This window comes from Impatiens glandulifera, chromosome 8, assembly GCF_907164915.1.
Source record: "Impatiens glandulifera chromosome 8, dImpGla2.1, whole genome shotgun sequence".
NCBI lineage: Eukaryota > Viridiplantae > Streptophyta > Magnoliopsida > Ericales > Balsaminaceae > Impatiens > Impatiens glandulifera.
Genome location: NC_061869.1, coordinates 5,230,443 through 5,251,089, shown reverse-complemented (window position 1 = coordinate 5,251,089; position 20,647 = coordinate 5,230,443). Strand labels below are relative to the sequence as shown.

At 31.5% G+C, this 20,647-nt stretch overlaps 3 protein-coding genes across 3 annotated transcripts; 1 reads left to right on the top strand and 2 right to left on the bottom strand.

The window, feature by feature from the left end:
- Nucleotides 1–4,289: 4,289 nt before the first annotated feature.
- On the bottom strand, nt 4,290–11,422 carry LOC124912385 (ELMO domain-containing protein A). Its single transcript, XM_047452998.1, has 10 exons — nt 11,202–11,422; nt 10,438–10,635; nt 10,242–10,344; nt 8,335–8,453; nt 7,670–7,738; nt 6,690–6,805; nt 6,553–6,607; nt 5,615–5,735; nt 4,620–4,762; nt 4,290–4,519 (listed from the first exon to the last, which is right to left on the bottom strand). Exons 2-10 carry the CDS (start codon nt 10,576–10,578, stop codon nt 4,409–4,411), a joined length of 978 nt encoding a protein of 325 aa, XP_047308954.1. The 5' UTR covers nt 10,579–10,635; nt 11,202–11,422; the 3' UTR covers nt 4,290–4,408.
- Nucleotides 11,423–13,045: 1,623 nt separating this feature from the next.
- Nucleotides 13,046–13,936, bottom strand: LOC124912063 (40S ribosomal protein S27-2). The gene is made up of 4 exons (XM_047452619.1): nt 13,831–13,936; nt 13,627–13,728; nt 13,494–13,522; nt 13,046–13,397 (listed from the first exon to the last, which is right to left on the bottom strand). Exons 1-4 carry the CDS (start codon nt 13,831–13,833, stop codon nt 13,271–13,273), a joined length of 261 nt encoding a protein of 86 aa, XP_047308575.1. The 5' UTR covers nt 13,834–13,936; the 3' UTR covers nt 13,046–13,270.
- A 115-nt stretch (nt 13,937–14,051) lies between these two features.
- LOC124912637 (organelle RRM domain-containing protein 6, chloroplastic-like) lies at nt 14,052–14,745 on the top strand. The gene is made up of 4 exons (XM_047453282.1): nt 14,052–14,130; nt 14,215–14,283; nt 14,372–14,478; nt 14,554–14,745. Exons 1-4 carry the CDS (start codon nt 14,088–14,090, stop codon nt 14,623–14,625), a joined length of 291 nt encoding a protein of 96 aa, XP_047309238.1. The 5' UTR covers nt 14,052–14,087; the 3' UTR covers nt 14,626–14,745.
- The last annotated feature ends 5,902 nt before the right edge of the window (nt 14,746–20,647 follow it).

Below are 20,647 nucleotides of genomic sequence, written 5' to 3'. Positions count from 1 at the left end.
ATAGAGGTCCACAAACGAATCAAAGCCGGGTACATGGACACGCATCTCCGCCAACAGCCCATGACGACGACTCAAAGCATCAGCCACGCGATTAGACACACCAGCCTTGTGATGCTGGATATCACGCGCCAAGTCAATGTGATGCTGGATATCACGCAAAGGAGGCAAGGCACAAGGCAGATTCTCAGGAAAAACATCTGCAAACTCCTGTAACAGCGGCTGCACTGGAATAGGCACCTCAGAACTAGCACCACAGGTAATCAGCGAACAAAATAAAGCAAACACCATGCCCGATTCGACCATGGCGGTCTGAAAAGGACCCCGAGACAACAAGGTGGTAGGGGGGGACGCATGATAAGTGGGGGCAGCACCCTTCTTGGGCTGATTTGGCATCAACACAATCTTGGTACCATGAAATAAGAACGTGTAGGTATTAGCACGCCCATCATGTATAACAGAATGATCAAACTGCCAAGGGCGACCAAGTAAAAGGTGACAAGCATCCATAGGAACCACATCACAATATACAGCATCACGATAATGGGAACCAATGGAAAAATTAACAAGTACGCGCTTGGAAACTGTAACATCCGTACCTTGACTCAGCCAGGACAAACGATAAGGCTTGGGGTGAGGTTCAGTGGACAGACCCAGCTTCGAAACTGCAACCTCAGAAATCACATTCTCACAACTCCCAGCATCAATGATGAAGGTGCAAACTTTGCCACCGATGGTACAAGTGGAATGGAACAGATTATTACGTAACCACTCGTTGTCAGGAGCACGAGGGGTTAAACATGATCGACGAATCACCAAAAGGGGGCCAACATCACCAGAAACATACTCCTCCGCTGCCTCATCATCATAAACATCATACACTGGCGCTGAATCTGAAGGAAGAGCAGAGTCAGGATCATCCACCTCAGTAAAAAGACCACGATTGGTGGACTTTGGGTTGCGACACTCTGCTTGGCGATGGCCAACTTCACCACAATTGAAACAACGCAAGCCACCGGGACGTCCCTGCGGGGGGGCTGGGGTGGGATGGGCCGGCTGGGAAGAAGAACCAATGCCACTAGTGGGGACAACCTGTTTTCCAAAGCTACCCGAACTGCGCCTGGCTAGCTGTTTCTCAGCCTGTGAAGCACGCTGATGTGCCTCAGAAACAGTCAAGGGATCAAACATATTCAAAATATCCTGCAACTGGAGGCGAAGGCCACCAATATAGCGAGAAACCAACTGGAGAGGGGACTCAGACAGGTCAACACGAGCCACAAAGGTGTAAAACTCAGTGGAATAGTCATCCACAGAACGAGAACCCTGACGAAGATTCTGGAACCGCTGGTACAGGTTACGTTCGTAATTATATGGTAGAAACGCAGCCCCAATATGCTTCCTGAATTTGTCCTAATTCGTGAGCTTTGCCTTACCATGACGAACACGTGTCTGTTTCAACTGCTGCCACCATGCTTGTGCACGACCATGTAAGCGGATCGTAACAAGGGGTACACGACGATCTGCAGGAACTTCCTTGAAATCCAGAATCTCTTCAACCTGAGAAAGCCAATCAATAAACTCTTCCGGTGATAGACTACCATCGAACTTAGGGATGTCCACCCTGAAAGCCTGCTCCCAGCGATGATTGGGGCGTTCAGGGGATCGATTCCGAAGACCACCGAGAGGGTTTTCATCTGTCATCGTAACATCATCTTCAGGGTGGTGCATGTGCATAGATGCATCCATCCGTTGCGTCAACCATTCAACCTGCCGCCTCAAATCGTCGTTATCACGGCGAAACTCAGCGTTTTCACGTCGCAACTCAGCAAGGTCACCATCATCAGCACCAGGGGTAGGGTTGCGCGGCTGTCTTCGGGGCGGCATACCTCAGGGTCGACTGGAAACTGATACCAACTGATGCAGCGTGCGTGGCTAGGATGAACCTTTATCAAGATTCGTTGATTCTTACGAATACCGAAAGTCGATAGATATTGAGGAAACCTCGTTTTCTGATTAATAATCTTCCCCTAACAAAGTGTTTTAAGATCCTTTAAATACTCAAACCCTAGCTTGCAAAAGAAATAAACAACTTTTAATAAATTGCAAAAAACACCCGAAACTAATAAAAAATGCGATTTTGAGCCCCTAAACTTTTCCGCCCGAAAAACACTAGGCAATCGTCGAAATCTGACACTTGCGAGATATTTTCGGATGCTGCAACTTTCGCATAAACGCCTCTTCGACTCGCACCGCATCACGATTGCTTCATCAATTATGTATAAAAAGTAATGAATTCTGAAGAATTCTTGACTTGATTCTTCGATAGATGGTTCAGATGGCTGACTTTCAGAGTCAATCTCATCAAAATATTTTTTCTTAAAAATTTTTCTTTTCCTTTTCTTCTCTGGAAACACTGGATCAATATACAATTCAACAACAATTTCTTTGGCACAATTCAACGCATTCTCAAATCCTACTTCTCTGTACTCTCTAAAAAATGCAATAAGTGCCTTCACACTACCCATTGCTACATCAATCCGCATATTTTCAGACTACAATTGATGAAAGAAAAAATAAATATCGAAGATTTGAGATTTTCTACTTTGGATTTAATATGTTGATATTTGTTTAGATTTTTTATGATGTTCATTTTTGTAGTCTTAGTTATGAATTGGTTATTAATAATAATTTAGGTGAAAATAATAAGAAAGTATTAATGTCGATGATCACACCTATATATTATAACGACGCTAAAATGTTAGTGTCATTGTCGAGGATCAAACCCGGGTCACACGCATTACAGGCAGAAATATTTACCACTATACTACAACAACTTGTTAAATTTTTTTATATATATGCATATAATTTTTTTTCTGGCCCTACATTTTTGTGGCCATGTGCAGGTGCGCATTTTGCATAGCCAATGGGCCGGCCCTGCCTATAATCTCGTGACCTCGTGATCTTTTGCTATCGGTCTCTTATCCCTCGTAAAACCAAACCCCAATCACACTTTCACACGTTTATTATCCCTCGACAAATCAACCACGAATCTCAATCAACCTCTAATCTCGTGACATCACAATCTGCTATCGGCCCCTTATCCCTCGGAAAACTAAACCCCAATCACACTTTCACAAGTCTATTATTCATCGGCAAATCAACCATGAATCTCAATCAGCCTCTAATCTCGTGACCACACGATCTGTTATCGGCCCCTTATCTCTCGGAAAACCAAACCCCAACACTTTCACACATCTATTATTAGTCGGCAAATCAACCACGAATCTCAATCAGCCTTTAATCTCGTGACCTCACGATCTTTTGTTACCGACTTCTTATTCCTTAGCAAACCAAACCCCAATCACACTTTCACACATTTATTATTCCTCGAAAAATCAACTACGAATTTTAATCGACTTCTAATATCTGACATCATAATCTTTTATTACTTGTCTCTTATCCTAACATATAATTCATTTTAATTTGCATAACAAAGATTTGAACTCTAATTTTGAGTGTGAAAAATGACCAATTTAACTATTAGACTTTTTTTGTGATTAATGAGTTTTATTTATAATTTTATGCAGGTATATGTTATAAATTAATAAAATTTTAATTTTTTTTTTAAATTTAAAAATAATATTTCTCTTTTTATTAATAAATTAAAACTATATTTTCATTATAACAAATATTTATTCTTTTTGTATCAAATATAAAATATAGACAAATAATAAAAAGTTGTTAATTTGTTTTTATTTAAATATATTACAAATTAAATATTAAATATATATATAATATATAATTTTAAAAAATGATCCAATTATATATTAATAATATATAATTATATATATAATATAAAAAGATTGTGACAAATAGAATTATATATATATATATATATATATATATATATATATATATTAAAAAAATATACTTAAAAGATAAAAATATAAAAGTTAAAAAATTGAAATAATAATATATCTAATAAATATGGGAAAAAAATTTTAAAAATATATATCTAGATTGTTATATATATAATATATAACTATATAGATTATACAAAAATTATATATATATATATATATATATATATATATATATAATTATTTATTAAAAATATAAAAAAAATTAAAAAGATAAATAATTTTTCTTATTATTTTGTCTCACATAATTATTCAAATTAACCCACCACTGTCCTCTACACAACAATCTGATCAATTTCAATTTTGTTATCAAATATTGGTTTGGATAATTTCAACAAGATTTACAGGTATGGAGATGATGGATGATACACATAGTAGTAAAATAATAGAATATCAGGTAATTAGATCCCTTCACTAACTCATTTTTTAACCTTCATTTGTTGTTGTTATTATTATACATAGAAGAGAAGTATTAACAGTAAACCATTAAGTCATTCAATTGTGTTCTTTAAAAGGTTGAATGCTGGTAAATCTCGCACGCTTGCGGTGTCTTCTAGTGAAAGCTCGCGTTCCAATTGTGTTCTTGTGGACTTCAAAACATCCTGCAAACGAAAAATGACAAACCTATTATAATAAGAAGAAACAATCAAATGGTTTATGGCAAATGCATAATGGAATTATGATGGGGAAGTTCTATTTTACGTTAAATTCCATATATGTAGCACGCTTTGCAAGCCACTGGGCATCCATCATTTTAAACGCGATGCAGAAAAGGTGGTCAAATGCCATTTCATCTTCTCCTAACAATTCCAAGAACCTAAATCCTGCCAAGGAACTAGGTTTCCCTGAAAGAAGAAACAGAGAAATGTAATTTTCTTCAAATAATTGAAAATCTTATTTGATGTCCTCTATACACCACCACCCCTCCAGTGTTCTTCAACCAAAAACTGAGACCAAAACTTTTATATGAGATATTCAAACCCGAACACAGACTTTAATTGCGTTAAATTGAAAGTCAAACTTTTCAGAATATTCAATCGATTTAGAAAAGCCTAAGATTCATAAAACTCATTCATGTGTGGATTTCTTTTATTAAATCAGAAAGCACTAACAAATAAAATTATCTTTTCATCTGCATAGATATTGTTTAGCCAGTCACTTTAAACTAATAAGCATAAAATGTGGACAAACACTTGTCAATATAACTGTTTGATAATTAGTGTACAAATGCTTCTAAATATATAATAAAAGATCAAATCTCAATTTGAATTCAATTAAGTTCATGTCTTATTTTGCTCTTATACTCCATATCATTTCCAATTTATGGACAACTTAATAACTGGTGCATTGTAAGTAAATTAATTAATGGTGATTAAGAAATTAAGGTAATTTTCCCATTAGGTTTATAGCTCTAATTTCCCAAATATTAAATCTTAAGAAAAGCATTACACTCTATATTTCCTCAAATTATTAACAATCAGTTTCGTAAAGAGACACTCAGAAAAAGTAAATAGAAAAATAGTAGACGGCAGTAAGAGTACTGAGGTTTTACACAGATTGGTTACTATATAACCGGAAATGCTTTCTATTACTCTAGATACTCAGACATTGTTCATGGCGATGATAAAAATAAAAAAGGAAAGCATGAGTTTTTAACAAGACAAACTTAGAATCTCCAAGTCTAAGGAGTGCCTTACCTGATTGAAGATCTAGCATTTGCACCAACATAAACGAAATATTTATCCCAGCAACAGCAAAAGGGTACTCCCACTCTGCTCTATTTCCATCTTTTTTGTGCAACAAATTTTGAAAAGAATCCTGTTAGGATTATAGATATCACAAAATCATTCATCTACCACAAGGCTGATTTCCGTAAAAGATTTTCTAGTTGCTCTTCATCATCTTTCTTAGACAAGAAAATATGAGCATGCATAGGAAGATTAAAATAGAGAAGATGACACAAGTAGAGAAGAAAACTTTGAACATGTAGCAAAATAGCAAAGACTGATTTGAAGACCAAAGTTGTTTGTCTCTAATGAATTGTGTTTCCAATTTCCTTCACAAAAATATGTAAAGACACTTGGGTTTATTATTTTGACAAAATGGTTCGCCATTTTCTATAAAAAAAAAAATAGCAAAGACTGAAGAAAAGGTAATAAAAGACCAACTTCATTAGAAACTTTCAGATCACGTACATGCATATCAATTAAAAACTCTCTCCCCCGCCTTTATCACTTCTCACGCATGAATAAAAAATTAAAAATTCATAAAAGTTTATGAATTTTACCTTTCTTCTTTTAGTGCAACCATCATACATCAATAATTTCTATAAAATCCCCACATGGGCGTTGTTTGACTTTACCCATCATCAACTAAAATACAGTTACATTATTTTTAACATTTTAAATATTAAATACAAATTATGTTTTAGTCATTCAACCCAAATAATCCATGTTTTCACCAAACAATATTTTGTTTCAAAAAAATAGATTATTTAAAAATTAAAAACCTGCATCAAACAAGCTCATGATATCATCTTTTAAGGAAGTCACTGTAGATCATTCTTTAAGTTATGCAATGAAGAAAATGATGCAATCTCAGAGAATCCATCTTGACTAAAATAAAGAAATCCTACCCGATATGTCATAGCAAAAAATATAAGGTTCTCCAATGATATAAAACCACCACCCCTGAAAACAGGATTAAATAAAGAAATTATACTAGTAATGAAACACATATAAGTGATATTAGACTACGTTTTATGCCACTTACCTGAAATCTGTTGAAGGATCGGATCCTTGCCAACCCATTTGCTTCCAAAGTTCTGACTTCAGAGCTGGGAGTTTGGTGTCAGGATAAGATAATCTCCATAGTTGTTTAAGAGCATCCTGCCATTGGATTCCTTTTAATAGAGCATACACAGTATCGTACCCATTCATAAAATCCCCAATCATCATGTGAAAACACACAAGTAGGATCTAATGATTATGTAATATCATTGGCATTGCAAATACACTAAACCCTACTATTTACAACTGTTTAACATATTCCTTTTATGTTGGCGAGCTCTATACCAATCCAAGAAAACATAGCTCTGTATTTATAATAGTTGATATGTAGCCTTGACTTAACCTATAACTGCAATCTATAAACCCTCTTTTGTTATACTCTCTCAGACTCATTTTATTAGATCCTTAAGATTATTGGGTGAGTTTTAAGGAAGAGCACAAAATTATTTTGGACCAAAATTCCCTTAAAAAATAAAGTGAAAAAAATAAGTAAATTTATAATAATGTTGATTGATATAAGGGTTAATAAAAGAAAACATGTTTCTATTGAAAAATTAAAAAAAAAAAGTAGATTTTGATAATTTGAAGATTGGATGGATTGTATTGATTTTCTGCGGAAAGGGGAAAAATATTGTATGGTTAAATAGTGATTCACCCAAGATATCAAATAATTTGGGACTTTCCTTTTAAAATTAAAGATCTCGTACTCGGAACGAAGAGAGTAATCCTTACAGTATTACATAATACTGTATGAAAACCTAAATTGGCTCCAAGAGTTGTTTTATTAGAAAACTTCATCTTATACAATTATATCTGAGTTCCAATTCTACTCGCCAACAATATAATGAACATCTGTTGTAAACAGAAAAGAAATGCCAAACTTTTATGACATGAGAATAATTTGACAAGAATCATTTTAGAGATAAGAAACATATAAATATAATAGAAAAGAAATGAATTTACTTGATGCTCCGCACGAGAACCATCAAAGGGAACATGAAGTCTTTGCTGTAGAATCTTTAGTCTTTCTTCCTAATAAAAACATTGACGATAAGGAATTAATCATTTGAATTCTACAAGTGAAACACAGTCGCATAGGAAAGTGAATAGAATTATGAGTGGATAAATCTTCTAAAAACTTGACTGCACGATTAATAAAACATGAAGAAAATGTTGGCCGCATAGATGCTGTATTGTCTCGCACTACTGATTATGAAGATGCCAAGAAAAAAGAAGCATATATGCTACAAATGCACTGAGAGAAGATTAGTTAAATAATCCACTTTTTCCTCAAACAAGATTTTGATTTCATAATCTATATTTTTTCCAAATAACTCCAGATCAAACAAGCTCTTGATGCAGATGTGCAGAAAGATAAACTAGAGCCTAACATGGTGATACCAACAATAAAATTATCCAAAGAACGCAGTTAAGTAGTCCCTTTGAATACACAGCACAGGTAGTTAGTTACCCACGAACAGATTAGCAACTTGCATGCAATAGGTTGTCAATTAATTAAGGATAGATCAAATATATTAAACCTTACGCGTATCAATTGATATTTAGAACCTGGTTTACTAGTGGATATCTTATAAAAGCTCAAAGATCAGATTGAGTAGCTAATATACCTGCAAGGGACTAAGTGAAGGTTGTCGACGAAGAAACTTCTTCATTTCTCCATTTTCTGAGGGAGAGGTGAAGGGCAAGAGTCGCCCAATAAGCACTCCAGATCCATGGACGATATTTGCTGAGTAACAAAGTAGATTCATCAGTCTATATTACAAGATTTCTCAAAGCAGCTCCACAACACATGGCAATAATACTTCAAATGTCAAAGCAGATATAAACATCCTTGTCAATAAATTCATGTATGAGGTGTAAGACTTGTATAATATAAACCGGTCTGTGACACCCAGAAAAACCTATTAATAAGAATCTCTGTCAAGCGCTTTTCAGAAAAGCCATAACTGGTTATTTATCAGTGCTTAGTATGTGGATGCCCATGACACGGGCAAGACTAGTGAAGTTTATTCTGTGACCTATGAGGAAGGATCAAGTTCCCTTAACTTTCTTTAACAGATGCTACCACAGGCTGGATGAAAAGATTTGTTCACTTTGAGATGAAATAGATATCCCCTTGGAGAAGATCTCCAAGCAGTAAAAACTGAACTCGAGCAGATGGTGTTGCAGTATATTATGCAACCTCTGAGATCTGCAACAACAATTCTTAACCATATTTTACATCTAAAAGTCTAGTTTCCTAGAGTATATTTTACATTTTCTGGTAACCAGCCACTCACTTCACATCACATGGGTACAGCACTGGCTTGAGTGATCCTTAAGCATTATCCTTCATGAATAAGACATAGATCCTGGAGAAAATGAGAAAACAAGCTCTAACCATACCAAATATTTCTTTAAACCCCATCAAGCCTAAAAGAAAACATCCAGGGTAACTTGGGTTTCAACAACTCCAAGGTGATTAAATAGATCTAACATACAATTTCTAAAAGGAACTTAGACCCCTTTTTTCAATAGATTAAAGAAGACCCAACTTTGTTCAGAAACAACCAGAAAGCTTTCACCAAATCTTAAAAGAAAAAAGAAAAAAAGTGAAAGAAATAATTTTTCAACCCAACAACGAAGTCAACCTTCCCCGCCTCCACTGATCACCATGGTTCCTATAATGATAATTCCAATATACATGCAATTGTCCTTGAACAAGTTCAATCCTTCAAACTAAGCTTCAAAGTTATGGTGCAAGACAGTCTCAACCATGTTCAAAGAAGTGACCTATCTTGAATGGTAGATGCAAACTACTAATTTGTGTTAGTTCTCAGAAGTTGGTGGCTTATTTGCTTCCAGCTTTATTTTTTAACATGATAAATTTATTGACAGATCACTTGCAAGAGGTAGTGACTGCTCAAGGTAGAAGAGAGTATATACCAAAAAAAATTTACTTCAAATGGGATTTGCTCACAGTTTTATTCCACCAGCAGCAAACATATTTTCCAAGGGAATTTTCCCTCAGTTCTCCTTACCAGCATTAAGCTCTAATGTGCTTGGAATGGTATATTAGGTTTTCATAACCAAGATGACAGCCATGTGTTTATTGACAAAGATTCAAATGGAAAGTCAAACTAGATGAGAAAATTGAAGACATACAACTATAATATGAAGCAGCCATCCCACCCCAATAATTTCTCACTTTGAAGATGCTATAAATAATTTCAAGCTAAAATTTCCACCATATCAGCTACTTCAATGATTTCTTCTTGATTAGTTAGCCTACATTAGTTGCCTCAGGGGTAACATCACTCCTTCACTCTTTGAAACTCATGACACTCTTAGTCCAATAAAGAGAAAGCTGATGTCCAAAAATTATCACTAACTCGAACATATGCAATAAGTTGATTCAGAATGAAGTACCAATTCCTGCTTATGTTTATGGATATTGAAATACGTAATAAATTAATTTGCATATACAAACAGATAGTTAGATGATATTGATGTATGAGATAACTCTAAATTATACCTAACCAATGTGCCCACTGAGCAATCAACTGGGTAAACAAAGATGTCCAGTGTAGGTGCTGTTTTTTCCTGTCGTCATCCCAAATATCTTCAAGTGTTTGTTGCTGAAACACAATGTTATCAGTCACTAATTCTCAATCCATATCAAGTTCAATGAAACAAGGTACTGAAAATTTTAAAAGGAAAGTACAACTTACATGTGATGGCATATCATCATTTTCTCTATTCCCAAGTAAAGGTTCATTTAGGTCTTCCATCCCAGATGTATCAAATTTCTCATAACTTCTCCCGTCCACATCTCGACGCTGGACTCTTTTTCTTAAATTACGTGTTGTCATAATCTCTCGTAATTGTATAATATAAATATGAGAGATATGCAAGGATGCTAAAAAGGCCTGCACAATCAAATCAAACTTTCAAAATAACACTATTACCAGTACTTTCAAAAACATCACTATATATATAAGAACATCTATTGTTGAAAACAAGCCAAGAACCCTAACCAGAAATCTGAACATGCATCTATATATTAAATTTAAGAATATAATTACATATATAATTTTTTTTCAAATGTACTATAACTACATAAATCAGTGAGAATTTACTAAGTTTAATAGTATAAGATAAGTTTTACTAAAATAAATGGAAGCTGCTTCATTTCATAGTTCTGGACTATAATTTTTTTGTTTTCTCTCTTAAGAAAGGATTAATGCTTATTTTCCCGCTGGCTTCACATTTGATTATTGTCATGGGTGGTCGAACTTCAACAGAACCCAGAACCCACACACATTTTGACTAAATACAAGCAACAGTAAATCCCAAAAATGTTTCAACAAATAGATTTCGGTAAATCTTCACGATACATTTTGGACCCATAACAAATTGGAGCAGATATAACCCATATGCAAGAAACTTTTTTTTACATCAATGGAGAGTTGGTGGAGGACGAAGACGATCATACCTGGAGATGGATAGGATTGAATCCACAAAGAATTGGCGATAGATCCAAACAATATGAGAATATGTAAAGAGGAGATCGATTGTTGACAATTGACTTGGCGTGAATTATTGCGAATTGTTAATGTATGGAATCGTGATGGATCAACGAAACCCTCTTCCCTAAATTGGCGAAAACCCTTTCCTTACAAAATTGGAAGCTGTACTTGGACCTTTCTGATGACTAAAGCTTACAAAAAGGAAAAATTGAGAAAATTTACCTTCAAATATCTTAGTTAAACAATATTAGTCCTTTTATTAATCAAATTAACATTCTTTGTTGACCTAACTTGATAACCAAGTTAACCCTCCTCTTCAAGATTTAGGATTTGGGGAGTTTTGACTTTTGATCTAATTTTTATTATTTTATTATAGAGGTTTTGTCGAGCTTTTTTAGTTTAATAATAAATAATATATTTTTATTTTATTTTATTATTAAAACATAAAATTTAAAATAAATATTTTTCTTCTCAAATATTTAAAAATTTATTTTTAGTTAAAGTTTTTCGAGTTAAGTCTAGCTCCAATCGATCTCTTTACTGGTTTCCTTGTGAATGTGAGACACACGGTTGGGGTGTCATATTATCTTCTTATATTAAAAAAGTAATAATAATTTATATTATCAAATAATGTATATTATTGAAATTTGGGATGATTTGTGAAAGGTGGTTTTTTAGATGTATTCAAGAACTTATGTCATAATGATGATGTAGTTTGGAGTGTTGTGACTTATTTTGTTAGAGTGAAAATGATTTTTTATGGATTTGAGTGTTGAGAAAGATTCATTTATGACTTAGATTTTTAGAGTGAAAATTGATTGTTTATGAATTTGAGTGATTTGCAAGATTAAGACTTTGAAATTGTTTATTATTTATTTTATTTAAAAAATTAATATAATGTATATTTCAAGTTAAGGTTTAAAACTAAAGTGGAAGACTTTTTAAAGTTTTCAATTTGGAACAATCAAATACAAGCAACATAAACATAATTTAGGTAATTTACAACATTTTTCTTTTGCAAGTTATATAATGTTAAATTATTTATTTAATCACCATTTTATTATAGTTTTTAATATTCAATTACTCAATTCATTACTAAAACTTAATAAAAAGACCTAAATAACAACATAAAACAAGCTCTTAATGTATTTTACTGAAAAACATCACAACAAAGTTTTCTCAATAAAAACAATGCACTTGAAATGGTTGAAACATCCATTTAAAAACAATAGAGTTAGAATTGATCGAACAAATAAAAATTATTTCTTCTAAATCAACACCGATTGTAAAATATATTTTTAAGTAAATTAAAAAAATAAAATCACATGGTCATATCTCTTTAGAAGAAAGCATGTTGCCACTTGGAACAGAACCGAGATGCTCTAGCACAACCCCACCCCACAAGGAGAGAAAGGCGACAAAACATCATACTAGAACTAGAAAATTCAGACAACTATAAACCCTAGCCCACCCATAACTCAGATGAAATACAAGCTGGACTATAGAGGGATAGGCAGAGACTGAAACTGATAAAGGATGAAGGTTTATTAATGAAATTGGAACAGATCAGATTGAAGAGGAGAATGCCACTGCAAATTCCTAATTGAGAGAATATGTGGCCAATTTGAAATCAAACACCACATTTGATTGACCAAGAGATATGCAGAAGATTTAAACAAAAAAACATAAGAACTTCAAATATTTCAGTAATTTAGAATGCTTGAAAAATGGAAGAATTTGATGTTATCAATGTGAATTCATCTGATCAAAGCTATTGCCAAGCCAACTAAATTCAAACAAAACAAGATTTAAAAGATAGCATTCTATTATAACTCAGATGATTGTCTCAGTAATAAACAAATACAGTACCATCCATCAAAACACATGTCTGAATTTTCTGATCACCAATCATTCAACAGAAATAAAAGAAACCCAATGTAGATAAATAAAACCTGAAAATCATATTAACTTGACATAAACGTAGACTTGCCCATGACAAAAAAACCTGTTTAATTCATTCATACCCATTCCAGCTTTAATCTCCTTTTCTCCTGAAAGAACATCCCTCCGTGAGCCTTGCACGACCACCCGTGGGTTGGCACAGCACTGTCTGACAGTTTCCACACACCACCACCGTTTGAGAGTGGCTAAAAACAGTCGTTCTACATATGGTTTATTCAATTCACAAATCATTAGTTAAAAAAGGGTTACAAAAATCTAAGTTCAAAATCAAATAGTAATTATTAAACACTACTCACATGTTGAAGCATCCTTGACACTTGACATCCTTCACCAAACCAAACAAAACAAAAGAAAGAACATGTAAATGTACAGATTTACTCAATGTAATCAAATTTTAGACAAACATATGAGAAAACAAACACAATCTACCATGAAAAATGAATTCGGTGATTGAACAAGACGCTTAAGCTTATGCTTCTTCTTCTCTAATTCAACAGGTGGGTTCAACAAATCAACATCGTTCGGTAGAACCTAACACATCAATCAATCAAAACACGATCAATACAACTTACAGACAAGATTTGAACTTTTCTATACAAAACGATTAACAATTAACAAAGACGGAAGACCCACCATCTTGATTGAAAACTGATCGCCTAGATTGAATGCACTTTACTAACAGGCGGCGAGAGAACAAATATAGAGAGAGAATGAATTTAGGGTTTCTCCTTCCAGTTATAATAAGGCTGATACATATTACATATTACATATATGACCCGACCCGACCCGGTTTAGTTATTGGGCTTAGGTCAAGCCCATGATGAAATGTAAATAAGATAATATTTCAACGGGTAATTTACTAGAAAGAAGCTCTGTTCTTGACGGGGGAGATGTCTAGAGCTAGAAATCAAGCTGTGAATCTGTTCATAAGCAGTATGGGTTATCTTCTTGATCATAAACCCTAATATAAAGTTTGATTCTTTCATCTTCTTGGCGATGATAATCTTGTTTATGCAGGACTGTCGTTTTACACGAATAAGGAAGATTTGAGAAATATGTTCTTGCCGTTTGGAAATATATTAGAAGGTAGTGTTGTTGATTAATGATTATAGATTATAGATTGACTTGTTTGTAATTTGATTTCTCTGTAATGGAATTTTGATGAATGGAACAGCTAGATTGGTAAATGATCCGAAGACTGGAAGGCATAAAGGGTTTGGATTTGTGAAATTTGAATCTGAAATTGAAGCTAGTAATGCAATTAAAGCTATGAATGGAAGGGTAATCTTTGTTTTTCTTTTGTTCTTGAATCTAGCTATGGTGAATTTGAGTTTTGAGTTTTTTAATGGTTTTCAGATTGTTGAAGGAAGATTGATATTTGTTGAAGTTGCTAATCCTGAGAAAGAAGATGCAGGAGATGCTAGATAATTATTTTGGTTAAATTATTGTAAAAGAAAATGAAAATTCATGAATGGGCTAGTAGCCTGCTTATTGTATCTCAGCTTGTAAACCATACTCTAATTAATATATTTTTGAATTAGTATTTGGGTAGATCGTGTTAAGTTTGGATTAGGTAAGGATGACAATTTTGAAAACGCCGTCGTAATCAAATTGTCTTGTTTGGGACGGGTTTTTTTCGGTTTAACACTGGGTGGGTACGAGGTGAGGATGATGCCCAAATACTAAAAACACAAATCAATATATAAAATTACTAATATATTTATTTTTCATTATATTCTGTTTATATAATTTGATTATATAAAAAAATATTATTTTTGAGAATATGGTATAAGCGGTTCCCGAAATCGAATGGGGCGATGATGGTAATAAAAAAATCTCCAAAATAAAAGCGAAGCAGGGAGTGTAAATGCATTCTCGCCCGTTGTCATCCGGCCCATCCTTATATTAATGTGGATGATATATCATGTCTACATATTTTTTGGTGAACTATCTAGTTTGAGAAAAATCGTCAAACTTTTAATGATCACGTCCAATTTACAATGATAATGATAGTAGTCGTCATATTTGTATCCTTTATGATACTGTTAATATTATGTTTTCTGAGTTTCGTTCAAAAAAATTAGTAAAGTCGGTTGGAAAATTAATCTAATTGAGTACTTTTTTCTTTTTTTTTAAATTTTTATTTTCATATCATGTTTGCTATGTGGTTGTGTTACCCATAAAAACGATTTTTTTCATTTTTAATATAATTTTTTTTTAAAATAAAACAAATTAAAATTAAAAAAAGTTTGATATATTGTTACAATTTTACTATCAAAATTATGGATTTATTATCGATACTATGTAATCAAAATTGGGGAAACTTGATCAAATGACCCTCAAAAGAGGGTCATTCTCATATTTAACCTCAAAAATATCAAATTTTATTTTTAACATTTTTTATAAAAAATTTCTCTTTTTATACTTACTAACCTTTTTTTTTCTTCTTATTCATTTTCCTTTTCCTTTTCCCCCATTTCTTCTTCTCGTTTTCTCTTTTCTCCCCCTCTCTTCCCCAGCGACTCCTCAGGCGACATTGCTCCAGCCCCAGCCAGCCATAGCCGCCGTCCCCATATCTTCCCCGACGACCTTGCTCCAGCCCCAGCCGCAGTCGAGCTCAGCGTCTCCGGGGCTTGGCGATCGTCGGGAGTCGGCCTATTTGTGATTCCAGGGAGCAACGACGGTTGGGGCTGGAACAAGGTCGGCGGGTGTGGCTGGCTGGGGCTGGAGCAATGTCGCTTGAGGAGTCGTCGAGGAAGAGAGGGGGAGAAAAGAGAAAATGGGAAGGAGAAATGGGGGAAAAGGAAAAGGAATAAGAAGAAAAAAAAAGGTTAGTAAGGATAAAAATGGAAAAAAAATTTAAAAAAATGTTAAAAATAAAAAATGATTTTTTTGAGGTTAAAAATAGGAATGACCATCTTTTAAAGGTCATTTTGATCAAATTTCCCTCAAGATTGTGGTCATAGAAAAATTAAGAAAGTAAGAATGACTATTTAAAAATGTTATAAAGAAACTATAATTAAGATAAGTAAAACAAATAGTTTAAAATTGGAGTTAATATTTATGATAGATTTGAGTTTTGAAAAAAAAAATTAGGGTATTAACATATAATTATTAAAAAATATATATATATATATATATATATATATATATATATATGATAAATATTTTAATATTTAGTCAAATTGTAGTTAGAAGATTTGAAATTGTTATTTTTATAAATTGGGCTTTGAAATTGAGTTGTTTTATGATATGGGACCAACTTTAAATTTGGTTGCACGAGAGTATCGAATTATCATTGTCATTATAGATTTGGTCTCTTTTTCTTATTTTTGACTGTTATTTTTATTTTATTAATATGTCACATTTATAAATAAAAAAAAATTAAACTAAAAGAAAAAAGTTTCTAGCCACCAGATTCTTTTTCTCATAATGGCTCGGTTTTGAAACGCTAGAAATTGGATTATAGCTAAAAATGAACTAACAAATATTATTAAATTTTTTAATATATATATATATATATAATTTAAAAAAAATAATAGAAACATTATTTCACTTAAGTTAACACAATTACACCACAACAAAATATTATTAAAAAATATAATTTTTAAGTAAATAAAAGAAAAACGATTCAAACTCAGTTTCAACCCGAAAGCTGCCCTGGAGCTGGTCAAAACAAATCGGGCAATGTGAGATTGGGGAATTAAGTTTTGTTGCAATGAAGGGAGAAATTCATTTAATATTAATCTACATATTTTTTTCATTTAAAGATGTGAAAATGTTTGAAACAAACTCTTAAAAACTAAAATTGTGATGTTAGAATCTTAATGTAATTCAAAATTGAAACTAAAGTTCCGATTCTAAGTAATAAATCATTAATAATTTGATTGACTGTGACAAAAAAAACATTTGAAAATATTGTGAGTTATTTAAAGAGTATTAAGTAACTCAAATCAGAATAAGGTCTCACATCCAAATCCATTAACATAATTCACATTTGATTCAGTTGGACTGATTCAAATTTATCTAACTCATAAAGTCAAAAAAACTTTTTAAAAAAAATGACTAGGTCATTGAATTTTAAATATTATTTGGAATAAAGTTTGTTAAATGCTAGTAGAGTTATATTTCATTTTTTATTGATAGTTTATTGAATCCATTGCTAGAAAGCTTAATTACAAATGTCTCAACTCGAAAGTTCGAAAATTGTTCATTTATAACTTTACAAAATTCGCATATAAATAATAGATGTATATCAAAAATATTATTTCAAAAATATGCTAAAAATAATATATAATAGTTGGGTAAATCCGCTACCATAAAGAATTAAAAAGGGATTTAACATGTAGTATTTGTCTTTGACCTCAAATAAAAAAAATAAAAGCATAGATTCTCAATGTCCCACTTTGATCAATAATACTAATACTAATAGCTGATGATCTCACCCACCTTTAGAAAAAAGTAGGAGACCAAGGGCTAGTTTGATCAACTTATAAGCATTAATAAGTAAGATCATTGTAAATTGACATATTAGAAAACACTAATGCTTAATTTGTATTTGGACGGCAACTGAGTCAAGTCACTAGATCAAAACTCAACTTGAGTTTGATTTTTGACTAAGTTCGAACTCATATAATATTTGCTCGATTATTTGTCGAGCATTTTTCGAGCCAAACAATATAATATATTATTTTTAATATTTAAATGTAAAATAAATTTCCTTTTCAAATTTTAACTCACCACTCAAATGGTTTCTGTAGAATGTAGAAAATAATACTCATTCTCATGTCCTTCTGCCATATTTCAAAACTCTAGTATAATATTTTCATTTTAAATATTGGTTTTGGCTTGAGTTCAAACTCAAGTTTCAATTTGAAAACTTAATTTTAATTAATAAAAACTGATTCAAGTTGAGCTTGAGATCAAGTCAACTTCAGCTCAACTTGACTCGTTTGCAATATTAATATGATTGAATTTCGGTTGAAAACCTTATCAAATTTATGAATTTGTGCCAATTTGATTATATGCATGCCTTTATGGTATGAAATTGATCAATACCTTGTGTGACTCTCTTAATAAAATGAGACATTTTTTAGTGTAAAGTACTATTATGAGATTTTAGTTAAGAATATTTGCAAAAATGTTATATTTTTTTGGATTGTAACTCGCGAAGATATCTTGAGTCGTGGTTTGTTAGGAAGTTGTTAAAACCTCCTTAAAGTAACCATTATTTAAAAGAAATCATTACAGTTTTTAAATGACTCCAACCCCATGCCAATGTTATAATAAAAAAAAATATGATACACATGTAACAACTTCTCAAGTTAAGAATATAGGTTGCTTAATTATAAATATAAGTGTAAATAATTAAATATATTATGGAGGATATTTGAAGAGGTCAAATTAATACAAAACAGATAAGTTGTGAACCATATAATCATGGATTAGATGCAACCTTACAACTTATAATGTTATTTAAACAAGCTTGTTGATTATGTTACATTCTCAGATTGGGACCATATCTCATTTATTATAGTTAAGGATATAAATATTCAAAGGTAAATGACAAGGTTTATGTTGAAAATGTCCCAATGGAATAGCCACACTATTATTAAACAAACCTAGAAGCCTAAACTTTAAGGTCTATATCATTTTATTATATTTAAAATTACATTTTGAATGAGTCTGGTCTTTCCTCAAATTAGGACTATCTGATATTCATTTTTCCAATTTATTAGCTAGGAGTAAGACTTTACTAGCTATTCTGGATGGTTTGATTTATCACAAAGAAAAAGACCTTATATAGGTAAATCTCATTGTATTATTTATTTTAGTATTTTTAGGGTGACTTATAGTTGTCTCAACATATTTAAAATTTCAAACAAAATTAATCAATTATATCAAAATGTGAAGAAGATATCACAAAATGAATATAACTATTTCACGTAGTTTATGTGATTTCAACATAAGTTTTGACATATTTCTTAGTTCAATTTGCCGATCGAAACTCTTTTTACGTGCTAGTCATGTCGTGTAAATTGGTTTAAATATTTTATCAAATTTGTTTGTTTATCAAGCTTTACCATTGAGAATATTACTTCTTTCTAACCAAATTATTATATTATAGTTCAAAAAGGATTTTAAAGACATTAACTATATATAAGTTGCTAATTATGTTTTATTTAGCTATTCATTTTTGGACATTTGTTTATATCATAGTTGTAATTAATAACTTCTTTATTTTTTATTTTTTTTAAGAATGGCTTGATTGAGACTTTGATCCCAATATTTTTAGAGACAAGTTATGAATGTTTGGTAAAAAAAAATCAGGCCTATATTATCACAAATTAGATAAAAAAAAATTTAAGGTTAAACTAATTTACTCCCCTTAAATAAAAGTGTATTTCATCATTGTGTAGTCAATAAGTTTCCTACATTTAAAAAAAGTTAAACTAATTTATTAAACTTTTTTTATTATAAAAATAAAATAAAAATGATAAAAAAAATATTAACTCAAGTTATGACATACATTATCTAAAAGAATAAAACAAACTCAATCCAACCACAAAATAATCACCCTAATAAATAAATAAGCATCATGTCTAAATTATTATTTTTTATGGTTAACATGTGACATTATCTCATAATTTAAAAAAAAAATCAATATAATTCATTATTTTGTTTATCTAATTATTAAAAAAATAATAAAACCTACATTTATTTACTCGTTTTATTTAAAATTTTCTCATTATTTATTTAAATTCACCATAATTTTTTTTTAAGTCCACTCAACACCAAATCCTAAGTCTATCCCTATATAGCTATATATTGATTCCAAGTTATTTTAATTGGTTCAATTAAAGATTAATTTATGTAGGTTTCACAATCATAACGTTTAATATATAATAATTCAGAATTCTTAGTTAGCTAATCACAATTTGAATAAAACTAAGACTATAAAATATTGTAGAGAAAAAGACAAATTTTCCATTAATATATTTTGAATAGTAACTGAAATAAGTTGATGCAAATTAGAAAAAAAAATAAGGAGTAATTATAATGATGATATTTGATACAATTTTTAAATTTAAATATAATTTAGGTCTCAATATAAAGCTCGTAATCCGGTCCAGTCAAACTGATGATTGCATTTTGGTCAGCAATGACGATAATTGTAGAATCGCAATACTGTTGACTAATAATATAATATTCAATTTATTGGTCTAACTTCATATTTTAAAAGATTTTTAATTGTTGAAGAGTTAGTCCATTATTATTATTTTTCTTAAAATTATAGATATTTTTTAAAAAAAAAAGCTGAAAATTCCAAGTTAAAATAAATTCTAGATATTTTTAGTTAAGTTGACAATAAGAGTTATTCTTTTCAAACTATTTCCAAGAATAATAGGTTTTATTCTATTTGAATTACTTAAATATTTTATTATCTTTT

What these genes read in the sequence shown, in the direction of transcription:
- LOC124912385 (XM_047452998.1), bottom strand. Translation starts at nt 10,578, where the DNA reads ATGACAACACGTAATTTAAGAAAAAGAGTCCAGCGTCGAGATGTGGAC. An exon ending in TCAGTGGGCACATTGGTTAG is followed by an intron (nt 8,454 to 10,241) that starts GTATAATTTAGA and finishes TTTGTTACTCAG; the next exon opens with CAAATATCGTCCATGGATCT. An exon ending in GTTCTCGTGCGGAGCATCAA is followed by an intron (nt 6,806 to 7,669) that starts GTAAATTCATTT and finishes ATCCAATGGCAG; the next exon opens with GATGCTCTTAAACAACTATG.
- LOC124912063 (XM_047452619.1), bottom strand. An exon ending in CACCGAATTCATTTTTCATG is followed by an intron (nt 13,523 to 13,626) that starts GTAGATTGTGTT and finishes GGTTTGGTGAAG; the next exon opens with GATGTCAAGTGTCAAGGATG. An exon ending in TGTCAAGGATGCTTCAACAT is followed by an intron (nt 13,398 to 13,493) that starts GTGAGTAGTGTT and finishes AACCATATGTAG; the next exon opens with AACGACTGTTTTTAGCCACT.
- LOC124912637 (XM_047453282.1), top strand. Translation starts at nt 14,088, where the DNA reads ATGTCTAGAGCTAGAAATCAAGCTGTGAATCTGTTCATAAGCA. An exon ending in GTTTGGAAATATATTAGAAG is followed by an intron (nt 14,284 to 14,371) that starts GTAGTGTTGTTG and finishes TGAATGGAACAG; the next exon opens with CTAGATTGGTAAATGATCCG. An exon ending in TTAAAGCTATGAATGGAAGG is followed by an intron (nt 14,479 to 14,553) that starts GTAATCTTTGTT and finishes AATGGTTTTCAG; the next exon opens with ATTGTTGAAGGAAGATTGAT.